Raw genomic sequence first — 19,694 nt, forward strand, 5'->3', positions numbered from 1 at the left:
GCCCGATGTGGGACTCGATCCCAGGACCCTGAGATCATGACCCGAGCCGAAGGCAGCGTCTCAACCCACTGAGCCACCCAGGCGCCCCCAGGGTTTTTTTTTTCTATTGGAGCCTAACACACATGTATAAATGTATATACATGTAGTTAAGTATTCATAAAGAAGTGATACAGTGAATACAAAAAAGTAGGTGTGTTTTTAGCAAGATTTCTAGGTTGTCTCATATTTATCCTCACCTAACATTATTTTAGGTTTGCAAGTACATACATGTTTTATTTGCCATCCTTGAACAGTGTTTACTTTCAGTGTGCTAGCTTAGTTTTGGAGTGATACATTTCTTTTTTTTTTTTTTTTTTTTTTAATTTATTTATTTGACAGACAGAGATCTCAAGCAGGCAGAGAGGCAGACAGAGAGAGAGAGGAGGAAGCAGGCTCCCTGCTGAGCAGAGAGCCCCATGCGGGGCTCGATCCCAGGACCCTGGGATCATGACCTGAGCCGAAGGCAGAGGCTTTAACCCACTGAGCCACCCAGGTGCCCCCCCCCCTTTTTTTTTAAAGATTTTATTTATTTATTTGACAGAGAGAGATCACAAGTAGGCAGAGAGGCAGGCAGAGAGAGAGGAAGGGAAGCAGGCCCCCTGCTAAGCAGAGAGCCCGATGTGGGACTCGATCCCAGGACCCTGAGATCATGACCTGAGCCGAAGGCAGTGGCCTAACCCACTGAGCCACCCAGGCACCCATGTATTCCTTTTTAAATTTTATACCTGCATCATATAATATTTCTAGCTTAGGAAAACCCCTCATCATCATCAGTCATTAATTACAGATAGTCTTTGAGAGAGATTTTAACAGATGCTGCAGGTAGGAAAACAAAGTGACACAAAGTCTGCTCTTAAGGGTTTTTTTTTTAACCTATTTCTAGTCAGAAATACTGAAAAGAGTGAAAAATGGTATCACAGTCAAATAAGTAAAAGACATAGTAACTCTTACATAAATTTTAAAGAAGAGATGACTGTACATCATAGTGGATCAGGAAACTTTCTTTGGCAAGATTGAATCAGAGCTAAGGTTTTGGGATAATGGTAGAACTTGGATGGATGAAAGAAAAATAGCCTCTCAAAGGGGATAGTGGAACAGACAAAGACCAGGAGGCAGAAACTCATATGTTGGGTTTTATGTCAGTGACATGACCACCCCGATCTAGGGTTTTATTTGAAGAGTATTAATAGATGTGGTGGGAAGGTATTAATGACAGCTGATACTTGAGAACTTACTCTATGCCAATTATTGTGCTAAACGCTTGACGTGTTTTTATCTAAGTTAATCTTCACAAAGCTGAAGTAAATGATATATTACTATTTTGAAAGTGAGAACAATTACTTTTGAAGAAATTCAACTACTTCCCAAAGTCAGTGTTCTAATGAGTATCATAGCCTAGATTCAAACCACTTCGTTTCAGAGTCTGTGCTCTTAACTACATGCAACACTGCTCAATTACATTTAAGTTGTAGAAAGTCTAGAATGCCAAGCCAAGGTGATGAGACAATTCTCGTTCTCCACTATATGCAGTAATCATCTAGAGACCCTTTACCAGGAAATCTTCCAGGAAACTTCTTAAATTAGTTTGCGTAGTGTTAACTGTCACATTTTGGAGTCATTGAACATGTAGACTCGGTAATATGGGAGATGCTAGGATTTCAGTGGAAAGCTTTCAGAAGACTGAAGTAGGTGACTTCTGTTTCCTTTTGCATTAGGCAACACTGGACTATGGAATGTATTCTCGAGAAGAAGAACTATTAAGAGAAAGGAAACGCATTGGAACTGTTGGAATTGCTTCCTATGATTATCACCAAGGAAGTGGAACATTTCTGTTTCAAGCTGGTAGTGGAATTTATCATGTAAAAGATGGAGGGCCACAAGGATTTACTGTAAGTTCATGTTACTATTTGTTAAAATCTGTTTTTGGGTACTAAAGGTTATTTGCATCCAAATCAGAAAGGTAATTAAATCAAAAAATTAAATTTACCCACCAAGTGAGAAATTTAATAGTAAAGAAAGCAAGGTACATAAGTATTAATTTCTTGTGTTAAGAATTAATCATTTTTGCAGTGACGTTAATAGGTAACTTTTTAAATGCTAAAAATACTTGCTATGTAGGAAGGTTTAGTAAAGGACATCAGTGCCCATTTTCTGAGTAAAATTTGAGGAGGATTTTGGAAGATATTGTTACGACAAGGCAGTCTAATTTTGGTTCTCCTAAAAACTTAACTGATTTTTTAAGATTTTATTTATTTATTTGACAAGGAGAGATCACAAGTAGGCAAAGCAGCAGGCAGAGGGAGAGGGAGAATCAAACTCCCTGCTGAACAGAAAGCCTGATGCGGGCCTTGATCTCAGGACCCTCGGATCATGATCTGAGCCAAATACTTAACTGACTGAGGCACCCAGGCACCCAAGAAACTTAATTCATTTTAATAAATGGTTTTAAATGTTTGCAATTTTTTATGTTTTTTTGTTTTGTTTTGTTTTTTCTTTTTTAAAAGATTTTATTTAATTATTTGACACAGAGAGAGAGAGAGAGAGAGAGACAGGGAGAGAGGGAATACAAGCAGGGGGAGTGGGAGAAGGAGAAACAGGCTTCCTGCTGAGCAGAGAGCCTGGTGCGTGGCTGGATCCCAGGACCCTGGGATCATGACCTGAGCTGAAGGCAGATGCTTAACAACTGAGCCACCCAGGCATCCCAAGATGTATTTATTTGAGAAACAGCAAGAGATAGAGCAAGAGTGAGTGGGGGAGGGGCAGAGGGAGAGAGAATCTCAAGCAGAATCCCCAGTGCATGTAGAGCCTGATGTGGGGGCTTGATCTCATGACCCTGAGGTCATGACCTGAGCTGAAATCAAGAGTCAGAGATACTCAACAACTGAGCCACACACGCACCCCTCTCTGTAATTCTTTACATGGTATTAGAACTATTCTTTTGTTGGAATTGTAATATCCTGGCTTTTGTTAAATCTTTTTGAGTGTACTATTTTATATTGGTAAAATGAATTTGAAATATTGAATAAGTATTCAGTAAGTAAGTGCTTAATAAAAGTATTTAACAAGCAATAATTAAACAGGTTTGGATAATAAAACTTATGAAGCACTATTATATTTTTTTATTTACTTTCCACCCTGCGGTGGCTCAGTGGATTAAGTGTCTGACTCTTGATTTTGGCTCAAGTCATGCATGATCTCATGGGTCATGGGTTGTGGGACTCTGCGCCCAGTAGGGAGTCTGCTTTTTTCCTTCTCCCTCTCCTTCTGCCCTTCCATGTACATTCGAGTGCTCTCTCTCTCTTGCTCTCTCTTGCTTTCATTCTCAAATAAATAAATTTTTTAAAAAAATCCTTATTTACTTTCCTATTACCATTAGCTTTCTAATTGATAGTAAGAAGAAAAAAAAAAAGAGTCTGTCCTTGTAAGTTAAGGCTTGCAAAAGTATATTTTTCTGAGGAGCAGTTATATTTGACATTTTACTTGGAATTATTGTTCATTTTATAGGAAGGGTGTTGGCAAATGAATAAAGTATGTATCAGCCTGATACTTGCTTTAAAAATGTTTTTTCTTTTCTAGCAACAACCCCTACGGCCGAATTTAGTAGAGACTAGTTGTCCCAACATTCGCATGGATCCCAAATTATGCCCAGCTGATCCAGACTGGATTGCTTTTATACATAGCAATGATATTTGGATATCCAACATTGTAACCAGAGAAGAAAGGAGGCTCACCTATGTGCACAATGGTAACACATAATTCTTCAAATTTACTTTTCTGAAAAGCATTTTTAAAATTTTGCCTTTGCTCACTTTTTGAAATTGAGGCAAAGTAGGTTACCTTTATACTTTAAATTCAAATCTTTAAAAAAGTACAGAGGATAAATAATATGTACCACTCACATAATGCTGCCTTATTTTAATGTTCATTTTCAGATAGCACTGTAGCACCTCTGACATGATTGTTTCTTTAGCTTACTAAGACTGCCAGGATTTCCCCAAAACTGTTTTCATTAAAGTAATATTTCAATTAAAAAAATCTTGGGGGGCGCCTGGGTGGCTCAGTGGGTTAAAACCTCTGCCTTCGGCTCAGGTCATGATCTCAGGGTCCTGGGATCGAGCCCCACATCGGGCTCTCTGCTCTGTGGGGAGCCTGCTTCCTCCTCTCTCTGCCTGCTTCTCTGCCTACTTGTCATCTTTGTCTGTCAAATAAATAAATAAAATCTTTAAAAAAAAAAAATCTTGGGATGCCTGGGTGTCTCAGTCGGTTGAGCATCTTCCTTTGGCTCAGGTCATGATCCTGGGGTCCTGGGATCGAGTCTCACATCAGACTCCTTGCTTACATCAGGGGAGCCTGCTTCTCCCTCTCCTGCTGCTGCTCCTTGTTTGTGTTCCCTCTTTCTCTCTGATAAATAAAATTTAAAAAAAAAATTAATCTTGCTTTTGGGAAACAAACAAATACCTAATACACAAAAATTTATCTCCCCTTCTTGGAGAGCCTACTTTATCATAATAGGAAAAATGAAACTTTGTAGAATTGTGTGTATTGTGGAAATAATTAATTTTCATTGAAGTGATTATAGTAATCACTTCTCAATCACTGCTCAAAGCACAGGAAAGATGTAGATGTTTTCCTCTGAAGCTTTCATACAAATGAAAGATGGGAAATGGTGTATTGCTTTTTCTTTGAACACATGAAACAAAAGATTAGTATGTTCCACAGTGAAGGATGGTCACTTTCAAAATTCATTTGTTCAATCTTATTTAATCCAGTGTTCACAAAGCTGAATTATTGGGCATATTTCTGATCAAGTTATTTTAGAATACAGTAGTGTATTGACAACAAACATTTTTTTCATTATTAGGATTATCAGTATTATAGAAGAAGCCATTTCCTGAACAATTTTCGTTGGTAGAAAGAACACTGAATTAGGAGTCTAGAAATCTGTTCTAGCTATCCAATCAGTCAATAAAGATAGGTTAAGTTCCTATGCACCAGATAACATGGCAGGAACTAAGAGTACAGAGTTGAGTAAGACATAACCCAGACCCTCAAGGAAACTATATGAATAATAAAACAGAATGATAAGCAAATATAGGGTGTTGTGAGGGTATCAGTATGGGATAGTGGTTAGGAAAGGCTTCCTATAAGAGATGACACCTAACTGGCACCTAACCTGATCTTAGATTTGACTGCACATTAACCGGTACAATCCAGTGAGGGGACCACCTGAGAAAGGTCTTAATGCAGAAGGTGGTATATGAGGAGTTGAAAGCGGTCTGACAGTTCTAAAATGTAAGGCTTGAATCAAGAAGGTAACGGTAATCAAGACAAAGGTTATCTGTATCTCATGTAAATCAGCAGAGTCTCTAACATGATGTGAGGGTCCACTGAAAGTTTTAAACAATTGGATGGTGTGGTCAGAGTCATATTATAGATAAATTGTTCTGGATACTTTGTGAAAGTTGTGTTTGAAAAGCCCAGGGCTAGAAGTGAGGACACCAAAACTTGACTGTTGACGTTATCCAGATTTAAGTGGACAAAGATTCTATGTGGCCAACGGGGATGGAATAGGGACCTTTTTAAGTGAAAAGTACATGTTTTGGGGGCGCCTGGGTGGCCCAGGCTATTAAGCATCCAACTCTTGATTTTGGCTCAGGTCGTGATCTCAGGGTCTTTTTTTTTTTTTTTTAAGATTTTATTTATTTATTTGACAGAGATCACAAGTAGGCTGAGAGGGGGAAGCAGGCTCTCTGCTGAGCAGGGAACCCGATGTGGGGCTTGATCCCAGGACCCTGGGATCATGACCTGAGCTGAAGGCAGAGGCTTTTAACCCACTGAGCCACCCAGGCACCCTGTGATCTCGGGGTCTTAGATCAAGCCCTGTGTTAGACTCCATGCTCAGTGGGGAGGCTGCTTCCTCCTTCTCTCTTTCCCTCTGCCCTTCCACCCACCACTACCTCCCTGCTCCAACTCTCTCTCCCTTTCTCTCTCTCTCTCTGTGTGTGTGTGAAATAAATAAATAAATGTTGAAAGAAAGAATGAAAGGAAGGAAGGAAGAAAAGTACATATTTTGCATCTCCATTTGGAGTCAGGGAATCAGAACGGCTACCAAGGACAGTAGGATTAGGTTGATGATTAGTAAATCTAAGTTGGAAATCCTAGCTGCTTCTTTATGCTTTAACAAACATTGAACTCTCATTATGTACTAGTTATCCTACTTGAGGCAGTGAAAATCTCTGACAATAACTGATAGAATTAAGATTTTTTTTTTTAAGATTTTATTTATCTATTTGACAGAGAGATCACAAGTAGGCAGAGAGGCAGGCAGAGAGAGAGAGAGGAGGAAGCAGGCTCCCCGCTGAGCAGAGAGCCCAATGCGGGACTCGATCCCAGGACCCTGAGATCATGACCTGAGCTGAAGGCAGCGGCTTAACCCACTGAGCCACTCAGGCGCCCCAGAATTAAGATTTTTTAGTCTAGTTTCTCTTCTGTAGAATTGTTTTTCCACACAGGATATTGTGAAGATTGACAGAATTTAGGGGCGCCTGGCTGGCTCAGAGCGTTAAGCATCCAGCTTTTGATTTCCGCTCAGGTCATGAGCTCAGTGTTGTGAGATCTGTGCTCTGCGTGGAGCCTGCTTAATACTTTCCCTCTCCCCCTTCTTCCGCCTCTATCTCTTTCTTGACAGAATTTAAAGTAGAAAGCACCAGCACCCTGCAGGATGCTATAGTATTGTTCTTACTATTATTTTCCTTACTGTGCATATAGGTATGTGGTATGTTTATTATTTTCAAGATTAATGTACTCGTTAAAAATGCAGTCTAGGGGCTCTTGGGTGGCTCAGTCATGAAGCTTCTGCCTTCGGCTCAGGTCATGATCCCAGGGTCCTGGGATTGAGCCCCACAAGGGGCTCGCTGCTCAGCGGGAAGCCTGCTTCTCCCTCTCCCACTCCCCCTGCTTGTGTTCCCCCTCTTGCTGTCTCAGTCAAATAAATAAAATCTTTAAAAAAAATAAAAAATAAAAATGCAGTCTAGAACCATTCCGGTTTGAATTCTAGATCTACCATTTTGTACTTCTGTGACCTTGAGTAAGTTATTTAACCGATCTCTGTTTCTATATCTAAAAAGGTGTGTCATTTATAGTGCTCTTAGGAGGTTATAATGAGTTTATATTTGTGAAGTGTTTAGGATGATGTCTGAAACCTAGTAAGAGTGATGTGTTTAAGTAGAAAGATAGGTACAGAGTAAGCATCTTCACTCTTAACTCTGCTTACAGTAAGTTTCCAAGTGAAAGTCTGCTTTCTGATGGGGTTAGTCAGTGAACATGTGCAAGTGTTTCCTTTCTGCCTAGTATGAAAAGGAATGTGAAAGTAATATAGTACCAGCCTCCACTCTCAAATGATATATTGACCTATCAGAAGAACAAAGCGATACCTTTTATTAATGTAATAAATAACTCTTAATAATTGAAGTCTATAGTAAGTGAAAGGGAGATAGAAATGAGTGGTTCTCACATCCAAAAGAGAACAAATATGAAACAATATGATGGGTATAACTTTGGGGTAGTTGAAAGATCCAAGAAAACCGAACACTGGTTTTGCCTATATCATTAATTCCAAAATTCAAGAAACTTTTAAAAACTGAGCTTAGGGGGCACCTGGGTGGCTCAGTGGGTTAAAGCCTCTGCCTTCGGCTCAGGTCATGATCTCGGGGTCCTGGAATCGAGCCCCGCATTGGGCTCTCTGCTCAGCGAGGAGCCTGCTTCCCCCTCTCTCTGTCTCCTTGTGATCTGTCAAATAAATAAATAAAATCTTAAAAAAAAAAAAGAATTGAGCTTAGTTTTCAGTAGCTGAGAGCTAAAACTCATTTGCTGGCAAAACCTGTCCTGAACTGACCTGAGACTATTTATAATCTTAATCCTACTTAGTGGGTCTATTCATAAGTTTGCTGCAGGAATATTAGTGTATTCAGTTACAGGGTATTTGATTATCCTGCCAGAGATGTTACATAATTATTTGGTAGATACATGATAAATATGAAAAATCCCCCAAATTCTGAGTTCCAAACACTTCTGGACTCAGAATTTTTGGATAGGGGATTATTGAATCATGTTGCATATTTGTCTGACTATATAGAAAATACAGATAACCAAAAACAATACATTGATGCTTGTCTATAATATTGAAATCACTATGACATATTACCATACACCCATTAGAATGGCTAAAATAAAAAAGATTAAGAACACAAATGTTGGTATTAAAATTAAAAAAAAAAAAAGAATGTTTTAACATAAAAAAAAAAGAACACAAATGTTGGAGAGGAATTTTCACACGTGGCTAGTAAGAATATGAAATAATATAAATACTATGGAAAACTATGTGACAGTTTCTTATAAAGTTAAACACTCATCATACTATCCAGTCATTCCACTCCCAGGTCTTTATTCAAGAGAAAACATACACCCACAAAGACCCCTATACAAGAAAGATTATAGTATCTTTATTCATATCACCAATAACTGACAATGACGATAACAGCCCAGATAACATTAATAGGTGAATGGATTTTAAAAAACAAAACAAAATGTGGTATGCTCTGAAATATCATCCAGCAATAAACAGGAATGGATTGTTGATACATGTAACAATATTGGTGAATCTCAAAAAGCAGACAAAGTATGACTTCACTTATATAATACTCTAGAATATGCAGAACTAACCTCTAGTGACAGAAATCAGATGAATGTTTGCTTCTGGGGTGAGAATGGGTATTGACTGAGAAGAGGCAGGAGAAAACATTCTGGGTGTTGGAAATATCTTATGTCTTGTTAGGGTGTGATTGGTTACACAAATACATACATTTTTCACAGATAGTACACCTAAAATTTTATTAATTATAAAACAGTTTTTTAAAAAAATGCTTCTCCATGGACTGTCTCATATTTGGAGAGAACCACATTTTGGTTTATGTCCCAGCACTTTTTAAAATGTATGTTTAACATTTTTATGAATGAAATTATAGTGTACATGCCATTTAGTAATAGGGCTATTTTAAATCCAAGTATATTACAAATATTTCTCCATGTCACGAAATCTTTTTTTTTTTTTTAAGATTTTATTTATTTATTTGACAGAGAGAGATCATAAGTAGGCAGAGAGGCAGGTAGAGAGAGAGAGGAGGAAGCAGGCTCCCTGCCAAGCAGAGAGCCTGATGCGGGACTCGATCCCAAGTCCCTGAGATCATGACCTGAGCCGAAGGCAGAGGCTTAACCCACAGAGCCACCCAGGTGCCCATGAAATCTTTTTTTTTTTTTTAAGATTTTATTTATTTATTTGACACACAGAAAGTGTGGGGGGAGAGTGTGTGTGTGTGTGTGTGTGTGTGTGCGCACGCGCACATGTCATAGAGCGCAGGCAGGGGGAACAGCAGAGATAGAGGAAGAAGCAGGCTCCCTCCTGCGTAGGGAACCTGATACAGGGCTTGGTTCCAGGACTGTGGGATCATGACCTGAGCCAAAGGCAGATGCTTAACCACCGGAGCCGTTCAGGCAGCCTTCCATGTCATGAAATTTATAAAATTTATGACTTTGGGATGGGCTGGGGGGAGTATGTATGTATTTTTTTTCAAAGATTTCATTTGTTTATTTGTCAGAGGGAAAGTACAAGGGGAGCGACAGGCAGAAGGAAAAGCGGGCTCCCCACTGAGCAAGGAGCCGGAAGGGGGGCTCCATCCTAGGACCCTGAAAGCAGACTCTTAACTGACTGAGCCAGCTAGGCATCCTGGGAGGGTTATTTTTAAAGCAAGAATTCCCTTCAAACTATTTACTGGAAAGTGTAAAACAGATAAAAGTTTACTGCAGGAAGGGGAGAGAGAAGAAGGATGAAGATTACATGATGTGTAAGAACCATTCCAGATGTAAAGTTGGACTTCTCTGGGTAGAAGTTACAAATCACTGTGACCGTTTCCATGTATCCTTTTTTTCCATGATGTTAGTAGCTTAATGGGGGAAATAATAACTGACTTTTATGGAGCACGTATTTTGGTTCAGGGTTTGTGCCAGTGCTTTATGTGAATTAACTCACTTGACCCTAATGATTCTTATTCCCATTTACAAATGGGACACTTCAGTGGAATGAGGTTGGTTGATTTGCACAAGTTCAGTCGGTTAGTACATGATGGAGCTCAGATTTATATCCAATCCATTTGGCTCCAGACTTCCCCACAATACTACAGCTACATTTCATTATGCATGCAGATTTCATTCAGCATGCAAATCATTGTGCTTAGTACCTATGAACAGTTAGAAAACTTCCTGTGATAATTTTGCTATTTATGTTTGTCTAGAGCTAGCCAACATGGAAGAAGATCCCAGATCAGCTGGAGTTGCTACCTTTGTTCTTCAAGAAGAATTTGATAGATATTCTGGCTACTGGTGGTGTCCAGAAGCTGAAACAAGTAAGGGGGTTCAAAATAATAGTAGTTAACGAAAATATTATGAGATTCAACTGCCAGTTAGTTAAGTGCTCGATGCTAAGTCCTGAATAGTAGATTATGAAGTCATGAAGATTGTATCCTATCAGTAGTTATTTAGAATATATAGGTTATATCCCACTATAATTAATTCTAATAAAAATAGAAAAGTAATTGCATTAATACCTCTGGTCTTTAACTCTTTTTGCCGGTCTTTCATGTAGAGGCTGGTGTTAGTGGCAGTATTGGTGACAAAATAAAAAGAAAATCCTATACCCAGTGCATTGCTATAAAAACGTAGGATTGACTGGAGTGCATAAATGTACGGCCAGATTAGTGTATGAATGGATCAGGAAAAAGGCACAAATTCCTCCCTGAAGGAACAGTTAGAAATTTGCTTTACATTCTAGCCTAATGTTTTGTACATATATTGTATATAAAACTAAAAACAAATCTTATGAAGCAATACTTACCTGTATGTGTAATGCACTCTGATATTGTATATTTTTTGTATTTATTGTGTATTTAAATGCTTGTTATTGCCCATTAATAGATTTCATGACATAACAATGGATTGCATTTTTGTTTTTTTAAGTAAGCTCTTTGTCCAGTGTGGGGCTTGAATTCACAACCCCAAGATCAAAAGTTTCTCACTTTACTCACTGAGCGCCCCAGCAGCTCCTATTTTGAACATTTCTCTGAGGGACCATGAAAAATACTTATTTTTAAGCCATGTCTTAGATTTGGACATTCAGTTTTAAGATGTAAAATGTTTTGCCATAACTGTGTTTGTTAGAACAAGATTCTAACGTGAATTAGAGAAACCATAAAAAGAAAGCTATATTCTGTTTAACTAGCATTTATATTCAGGGTGTCTGGGTGGCACAGTTGGATGGGTGTCTGACTCTTTGTTTCAGCTCAGGTCGTGGTGTCTGTCGGGGTCATGGAATCGAGTCCACATCGGCTCTCACAGAGTCTCTTTGTGGCTCTCTTCCCCTCTCTTTCTGCCTCTCTCCCCTGCTCTTTCTCTTTCTCTCAAATAAATAAATAAATAATTTTTAAAAATAGCATTTATTTTGTTACAGGGAATATTATACATATAATTGAGTAATTTATTTTTCAACAAGGAATGCATTTTAAGGTATGCATGGACTGAAGTCCTAGGTGTGCTTACCCTGTTAAATATGTATAGGTACAGGGGCATCTGGCTGACTCAGTCAGTAGGGTATGTGACTCTTGAACTCCAGGTCATAAGTTCAAGCCCCATGTTGGGCGTGGAGCCTACTTAAATTAAAACAACCACCACCACTCCCCCAAAAGATATAATTATCTTCAGGTTTTACCTTTCTTTAATGAGCAAAAGTGATTTAGTAGTAATTCACCTTCCTAGTGCAAAGACTAGCGAGACTTTGATATACAAAAGGCAGTGTTTTTTATACATAAATTATTTTTCATTATGGGAAATATACTACTAGAGGGAGTGGTCAGTTATGATTATTCTCTGGAATAATTCTTCTAAATTTTCAATATTTAAATTCCTTTTAAAAGCTCCCAGTGGCAGCAAAATTCTAAGAATTCTATATGAAGAAAATGATGAATCTGAGGTGGAAATTATTCATGTTACATCCCCTATGTTGGAAACAAGGAGGGCAGATTCATTCCGTTATCCTAAAACAGGTACTTTATTCCATTGACATTTATATTCACTCATTTCTACTTTCCAAACAAGATTCTCTCTGTTGTCATCCAAAGGTATGGCCAAATTAGTCATTTACAGCCTTCGTAAAAATAGATTATTCATTAAGTGTCACTGAAGTAGATTTCTTAATCACAGGCTGATCTTACCTAATTCTTTTCAAAGGTTTGTAAGTGCACAAAGCTGGTTACTTCAAGACTGGAAAAAAAAAAGGAGTTTTTTCTAGGAAACTAAGATTTTTAAGGGATTATGTTCATAATAAGTCAATGACTTTTTTCTATTTTGCTGTTTACATGTCAATTACAAAATGATACAGAATTTCTCTTACTTATTTTGTATTGACTCTTGATGTTTTTAAGCATATATATTTTTTGATACCTATGTTGAGAATTATGAATTTGAATTGAAGTTCTGAGATTCTTACACAGTGAGGCTTTGACTCTGCAATATTCCTGACTTAACTAAAGTATGAAAGGGATTGATCTGGCAAAATTAGTTTGAATAATTTTGATTATCTATTATTCATGTCTCTTTCTAAAGGCACAGCAAATCCAAAAGTCACCTTTAAGATGTCAGAAATAATAATTGATGCTGAAGGAAGGGTAAGTATAAAATGTCAAGTTGACTTTTTGTGCCAGGCTAGTAGATAGCTTAGATACACTTTTTAATTCTTTAAACCCATTTAACTTGCTGAGATGTCTGTGGACCATGCTTTGGAAACTTTTTGCTGGTTCCCAAGATAGGAATATAGGGATATGCATATTTACCACGTCTTTCTAAAAGTTTTTCCTCTTTGCCATTGTTAATTTTCCAGATCAATATTTAAAAGACAGCATTCATTGACTAGTGACTCACCTTCTGTGTTGGATGTCCCACATTTCCCTTGTATTGCTGCTCTACATTTGGATAGTTAAATGCTTATAAGCTGAATGCACACAAGATTAATTAAAAAACAGTCTGGGTGGCTCAGTCGGTTAAGTTTCTGCCTTTTTTTAATTTTAATTTTTTTAAAGATTTTATTTATTTGTTTGACAGAGACACAGTGAGAGAGGGAACACAAGTTGGGGGGGAGTGGGAGAGGGAGAAGCAGGCTCTCCGCCAAGCAGGGAGCCTGATGCAGGCCCAATCCCAGAACCCTGAGATCATTACCTGAGCCAAAGGCAGACACAACAACAGCCCCCGAGGCACCCTTAAGCATCTAACTCTTGATCCCAGATCAGGTCTTGATCTCAGGGTGATGCGTCAGGTCCCACGCTGAGCTCCATGCTAGGTGTGGAACCGAATTAAAAAACAAAACAATAAAAAACCCAGTCTTCTCTTCTAGACTTTAGCAGCTTTATTGAGAGATAAGTCACATACAATACAGTTCACTCATTTAAAGTTTCGAATGGCTTTTAGTATATTCACAGAAGCCATCACCACAGTCAATTTTAGAACATTTTCATCATTTCATCATTCAACATTTCAGGAGAAACTCCACATCCTTTAATCATCACCTTCCAACCTTCCTGTGTCCCTTGGCACTTCATCCTAGTGAAGTGGTATGAAGTGGTATGTCATTGTGCCTTTGATTTGCATTTCCCTAGATTAATTCCATTGATCTACTTTCTGTTTGTAGATTTGTCTAATCTGGACACTTCATATAAATGGTATCATACAGTATCTAGTCTGGTTTCTTCCACTTAGCATCATGTCTTCAAGCTCCATCTATGTTGTACCATGTATCAGCACTATCTTTCTTTTTTTTTTAAGTTTGTGTTAATTTATTTAATCCTTGCACCCAACATGGGGCCTGAGATCAACGGTCACATGCTCTTCCAACTGAGCCAGCCAAGCGCCCCAGCACTTTCATGCTGCTTATCACCCAAAAATATTCCACTGTGTGGCTACACCACATTTTATTTACCCGCTTACCAGTTACAATTAGGGTGTTCCACCTTTTGGCTGTTGTGAATAATGCAACCATGAATCTGTGTGTGTTTTCACTTCTCTTGATAGATACCGAGAAGTGGAATTTTTCAGTCATATGATAGCTACATGTTTATTTACCCTTTTGAGGAACTGCCAGACTGTTTACCCAAAGTGGTTATACTATTTTACATTCCCATTGTGTGAGGTTTCCAATCTCTGCATCCTCATCAACACTTCTGTTGTTTGTCGTATTTATTATAGCCATCCTAGTAAGCTTGAAGTTGTATCTCATTGTGATTTTGACTTAAATTTTCCTGATGGCTAATGACATTGAGCATCTTTTCATGTGCTTATTGGCCATTTGCATATCTTCCTTGGAGAACTATCTATCCCTTTTTTTTTTTTTAACTTACTTTTTGTGTTGGCTGGATTTTTAAAGGGAAAAGTTACCATTTCACTAATACATTACACAAATCATATTTAGGCTAAAATGTTGGGAACTAGGGGGGCGCCTGGGTGGCTCAGTGGGTTAAGCCGCTGCCTTCGGCTCAGGTCATGATCTCAGGGTTCTGGGATCGAGTCCCGCATCGGGCTCTCTGCTCAGCAGGGAGACTGCTTCCCTCTCTCTCTCTCTGCCTGCCTCTCCACCTACTTGTGATTTCTCTCTTTCAAATAAATAAATAAAATCTTAAAAAAAAAAATAATAAAATGTTGGGAACTAGGGATTATTATTTTTCTTTCGTACTAGAGTCTAAATAAAGTGACTAAAACTTGTTTTTACCAGTTATTAGCAAGGGCTCTGTTAGTATATATAAACTCATGGGAAAAGACTTTTAGATTGTACTAATTCTTGTGCTTAGAACTTTTTTAGACATGAAGAGCTCACCAATGTAGGTAACCCACAACTTACTGCTGGTTTTGCTATATCTCTCATGCCTTTTTAAATACCTAAGTCTGAAAAAATGTCATGCTGTTAAAGATAATGATTAAGGTAGACTAGTATAAGTTACTGATAAAAGTCTTCTGTAACTTGATTCCTTTTTTTTTTAATAGATTATCGATGTCATAGATAAGGAACTAATTCAACCTTTTGAGATTCTGTTTGAAGGAGTTGAATATATTGCCAGAGCTGGATGGACTCCAGAGGGAAAATAGTGCGTATGTTAAATTGTCACTCTTTTACAAGTAATTTAGAATCCAGAACTTTAGAAATGTTTGTTACTAGGCCTGTCCTTCAGTTGAAGATGCCTTCACATGTAAATTTGCAGAGTAGTTATTTCTGCACAGAGAATATCTCCTGAGCCAAGTGAGTTTGCAGATTTGTAATCTTGTAAGCATAGGAGCATTGCGTTTTCATTCTGTCTTTTACATAGCCAGTCATGGTTTCAGTACTTTCTGTGGTTAAATTGTATGACCTTAGGGCTTACATGTAAGGACGTCTGTATTTTGTTATTATATAATTTAAGCAAAATTTTTGTAGATTTTATGTGAAGGTGATTATATGTAGTTCCTAAGGTAGACAACAGGAGTTTCACAAGACTGCCAGTTGTTCACACTAAGGAGAGAAAACAATGTCATAGATCATACGTGGTTTTAGGAGTTTAAAGACAACCACTTTTTAAAAAACTCCACTCAAGCCTAACTGTAAAAAATAAGTATAGAAAAAGCTAATACTTGTAATTAGCCATTTGTAAGTGATAATTTAACATCTACCAAAGCAGTTCTTTAATTGTGATTACAGAAATAACGGATGGGTACTAGAGGAGAGAGTAGGGGAATATTCATTTTCTGAAAGATGGCTTTATTTTTGGTGCTTTTTTGTTTGTTTTGTTTAAATAGTGCTTGGTCCATTCTACTAGATCGCTCCCAAACTCGCCTACAGATAGTGTTGATCTCACCTGAATTATTTATCCCAGTAGAAGATGATGCCATGGAAAGACAGAGACTCATCGAGTCGGTACCTGACTCTGTGACGCCACTAATTATCTATGAAGAAACCACAGACATCTGGATAAATGTATGTATGCTTTTCTGTCCTTGGTTATATATTTTCTCAGAATGCTAAAGCAAGTGAAGTTTTATAGCAAACTATCAAAATGAATCTTTTAAATTCAGAGTAAACATGAATATTATTTGCTTAGTTTGAACATTGTAAATCAAAATATTTGTAGATAGAAAGATGTCACTGAAATGACATCTCCCGGCTACAAATTTTCTCTTGTTCCCGGACATATCAGGTATTGAAAAACACCTCATCAGCGCCTCTGAGGAGGACCTGAGTGGAAATACAGAATAGATTTTCTCTTTTAAGTTGGCAAACTATACCAAAATTTACCAGTTGGGAGTGAGTTTATCATTTTCTTAAACAAGATACAAAATAAATGAAGCCAGATCACTTCTTGGCTGAGTACAGGCTTTATATGATTCACCCTTCAACTTTTATAGTATTTCTCTTTGGAAAAGAAAAGTCATAAAATTTTGGATAAGAATAAGATTCTGTAATAAGATTTATATCATTAAACCTCATGCCATATTTCAAAGGATTATAGAGATAATGAGTAAGAAAAAGCTTTTGGTCATATTTTTCTTTTTTCACCATTTGGGAATGTTTATTTCTCAGTGATGAAGTCTGTGACTAAAGTGAGATAAATCTGAAAGGACAAGATAGAATCTATATTGTAAATATACAGTACCCCTAGCACTGACAGTTACTTATGTTTCAGAATGTATTTATCAATTAATTCTTCTTTCTCTAGCTTAATTGAATTGTTTATGTAGTATTTTCATTAATGTGTATAGTAAATTAAGCTATTCATTTTACAGATCCATGACATCTTTCATGTTTTTCCCCAAAGTCATGAAGATGAAATTGAATTTATTTTTGCCTCTGAATGCAAAACAGGTTTCCGTCATTTATACAAAATCACATCCATTTTAAAGGAGAGCAAATACAAACGATCCAGTGGTGGGCTGCCTGCCCCAAGTAAGAAGTCCTTTCTTATTTAGAAAATACATCTGTTTGTTGGGGGCAGAAAGTGGGAGGGGCAGGATAATATAATGCCTCTTTTGTATACTTTATATACTCTATAAGCATCAGTACTTGCTTCATTAAATTTAATATGTAAGTGAAGCTAAAGTATAAATACATGTGTGAAATTACAGGACAGTGTTCTTGATGGCTATATAAGAAACTATTGAGTAATCTCTGGGAAAAAAAATTACTTATTTTTGCTTTCTACTTTTGCCTTGACTGTAATTTTTAATTTCCTTAAAGTGAGCCGAAGTCATATTTAGACTGAAAAGGCTGTTTTATTTTTATTTTTTTTTCTAAGATTTTATTTATTTATTTGACAGAGAGAGAGATCACAAATAGGCAGAGAGACAGACAGAGAGAGAGATGAGGAGAAGCAGGCTCCCTGCTGAGCAGAGAGCCCAATGCGGGACTCGATCCCAGATCCCTGGGATCATGACCTGAGCTGAAGGCAGAGGCTTAACCCACTGAGCCACCCAGGTGCCCCTGAAAAGGCTGTTTTAAAATGTTATTTAGTTATTAGGTATTTTTACCTCCTAGTTTTGTTTTTGGTTTTTACATGCTGTGGGCTTTTTTAAGATTACTTATTAATGAGAGAGAATGAGAGAGAGCAGCATTGTGAGGCAGAGAGCACGAGTCAGGGAGAGGGGCAGAGGAAGAGAGAGAAGCAGCCTCCCCTCCGCTGAGCAGGGAGCCCAACATGGGGCTCCATCCCAGGACACTGAGATTATGACCTGAGCAAAAATTAAAAGTCAACTGCTTAAATGACTGAGCCACCCACGCGCCCCTCCTTTTTTTTTTCTTTTTTCTTTTCAATACTGTCTGCATCTACACTGAAGCTAATATTATAGCTCTTCAGATTGATACAATTATGTTGTCCAATTCTGCCCCTCAACCACTGGCAACTACTTTCTGTCTATATGATTTTGACTATTCTAGATACTTCATATAATTGGGATTATACAGTATTTGCCCTTTTATGTCTATCCTCACTTTGCATAATACCCTCAAGTTTTATCCATGTCATAGTGCATGTGAAAATGTCCTTCCTTTTTAAGGCTAAATAAAAGCTCTATGTAGAGACAACGTTATGTCTTCCATTCATCTCTCTGCAGACACTTGGGTTCCTTCCACATTTTGGCTATTGTGACTAACGCTGCTATGAGCATGGGTGCACAGATACCTGTTTTGAGACCCTGCTTTCAGTTCTTTTGGGTGTATACCCAGAAGTGAAATTACTAGATCAAGTGGCAGTTCTATTTTTAATATTTTGAGGAACCACCATACTCTTTTCTGTGGCAGCTGCACCATTTTACATTCCTATTAGCAGTGCACAAGGGCTCCAGTTCATCAGCATCCTTGCCAACACCCGTTATTTTTCTGTGTGATATGTTTGTTTGTGTGTTTGGATATAGCCATCCTAGTGAAGTGGTATGTCATTGTGCCTTTGGTTTGCATTTCCCAAATGACTAGTAACATTGTGCATCTTTTCATTTGTCATTATCCATTTCTATGTCTTCTTTGGAGAAATGTCTGTTTGAATCCTTCGCCAACTTTGCAAAAACTTTGCGTGTTTTTCTCAACAAGGCCTTTTAAATATCCTTCTTATTTGGGAAACGTGAGCTACATCTTAGGACTGACAAAATAAATACTGCCTATGACTCTGTTCCTTTCCTCGGCCTAATTTTTTTAAGGCAGACTGGATCTTGTATATCCAAGGCAAAGAATTTCTTCCTTGAGAGCCTTAGTTTAACTTGACCCTTAGTGTGACATTGCCCTTACCAGCTCCTCTATTGTTGATAAATTAAATTCACTTAAGAAATTACAGAAATTTTAGTGCATGAGCAGCAGGGAAGGAGGAGAAACAGACTCCCCACTGAGCAGGGAACCCAATGCAGGACTCGCTACTAGGACCCTGGGATCGTGACCTGAGCTGAAGGGAGACACTTAACCAACTGAGCCACCCAGGCACCCTCCAGAAATTTTAGTGATGAAGACAGGTCAAAGAGCTGTGAATAGTAATTAATTAACTAAAACAGTATTTGGGAAACAGTGACAAAATGTTGATTACTTAAAATTGTGTAATTTAAAATTTGAAGAATGTAGGAAGTTAACATTCGTCTCTAAAGCCTGGCCTCTTTGTTCCCTCTCAGTATCTCTTTCTGGGCCCCTCAGTTTATGTACCTCTTCTTTCCCTTCCACTCCTTTCTTCTTAGACTTTCTTGCTCCAAATCTTCCTTTTTCCTTGATGCCACTTCATCTTCCTCTTCCCTCTTCTTCCTCAAGTGGCTATAATGTGAAACAATCAGTACTTGTTTCATATATATATCAAGTAATACTTACATAGATTTCCTGGACATAAAATTTAAAGTACTAAGTTGAATTTTTATGTCTAAGAAAAAATAAATCAACTTCTTTAACCTTATAGGGGCCCTAGTTAAGACTCCTATACCATCTCACCATCTCACCATCTATGGTGAGTCTATCCCTGTCTATCTCTTCCCACAATGCTAATAGGCAAAGAGAAATGGTTTCCATTTTTTAA

The 19,694-nt window shown here is 37.8% G+C and overlaps 1 protein-coding gene across 3 annotated transcripts in view; it reads left to right on the forward strand.

Annotated features, from left to right (window-relative positions):
- Positions 1–19,694, forward strand: part of DPP8 (dipeptidyl peptidase 8) — a 64,706-nt gene that overhangs the window by 19,411 nt on the left and 25,601 nt on the right. For all 3 annotated transcript variants that reach the window (XM_082737085.1, XM_082737086.1, XM_082737084.1), the window contains exons 5-12: positions 1,755–1,928; positions 3,616–3,784; positions 10,386–10,496; positions 12,060–12,188; positions 12,748–12,809; positions 15,172–15,272; positions 15,958–16,135; positions 16,942–17,101. In XM_082737085.1, the coding sequence (XP_082593211.1) occupies positions 1,755–1,928; positions 3,616–3,784; positions 10,386–10,496; positions 12,060–12,188; positions 12,748–12,809; positions 15,172–15,272; positions 15,958–16,135; positions 16,942–17,101 (1,084 nt within the window). The remainder of the gene's footprint in view (positions 1–1,754; positions 1,929–3,615; positions 3,785–10,385; positions 10,497–12,059; positions 12,189–12,747; positions 12,810–15,171; positions 15,273–15,957; positions 16,136–16,941; positions 17,102–19,694) is intronic.

This window comes from Mustela nivalis (genome assembly GCF_964662115.1).
Source record: "Mustela nivalis genome assembly, chromosome: 6".
Lineage (NCBI taxonomy): Eukaryota > Metazoa > Chordata > Mammalia > Carnivora > Mustelidae > Mustela > Mustela nivalis.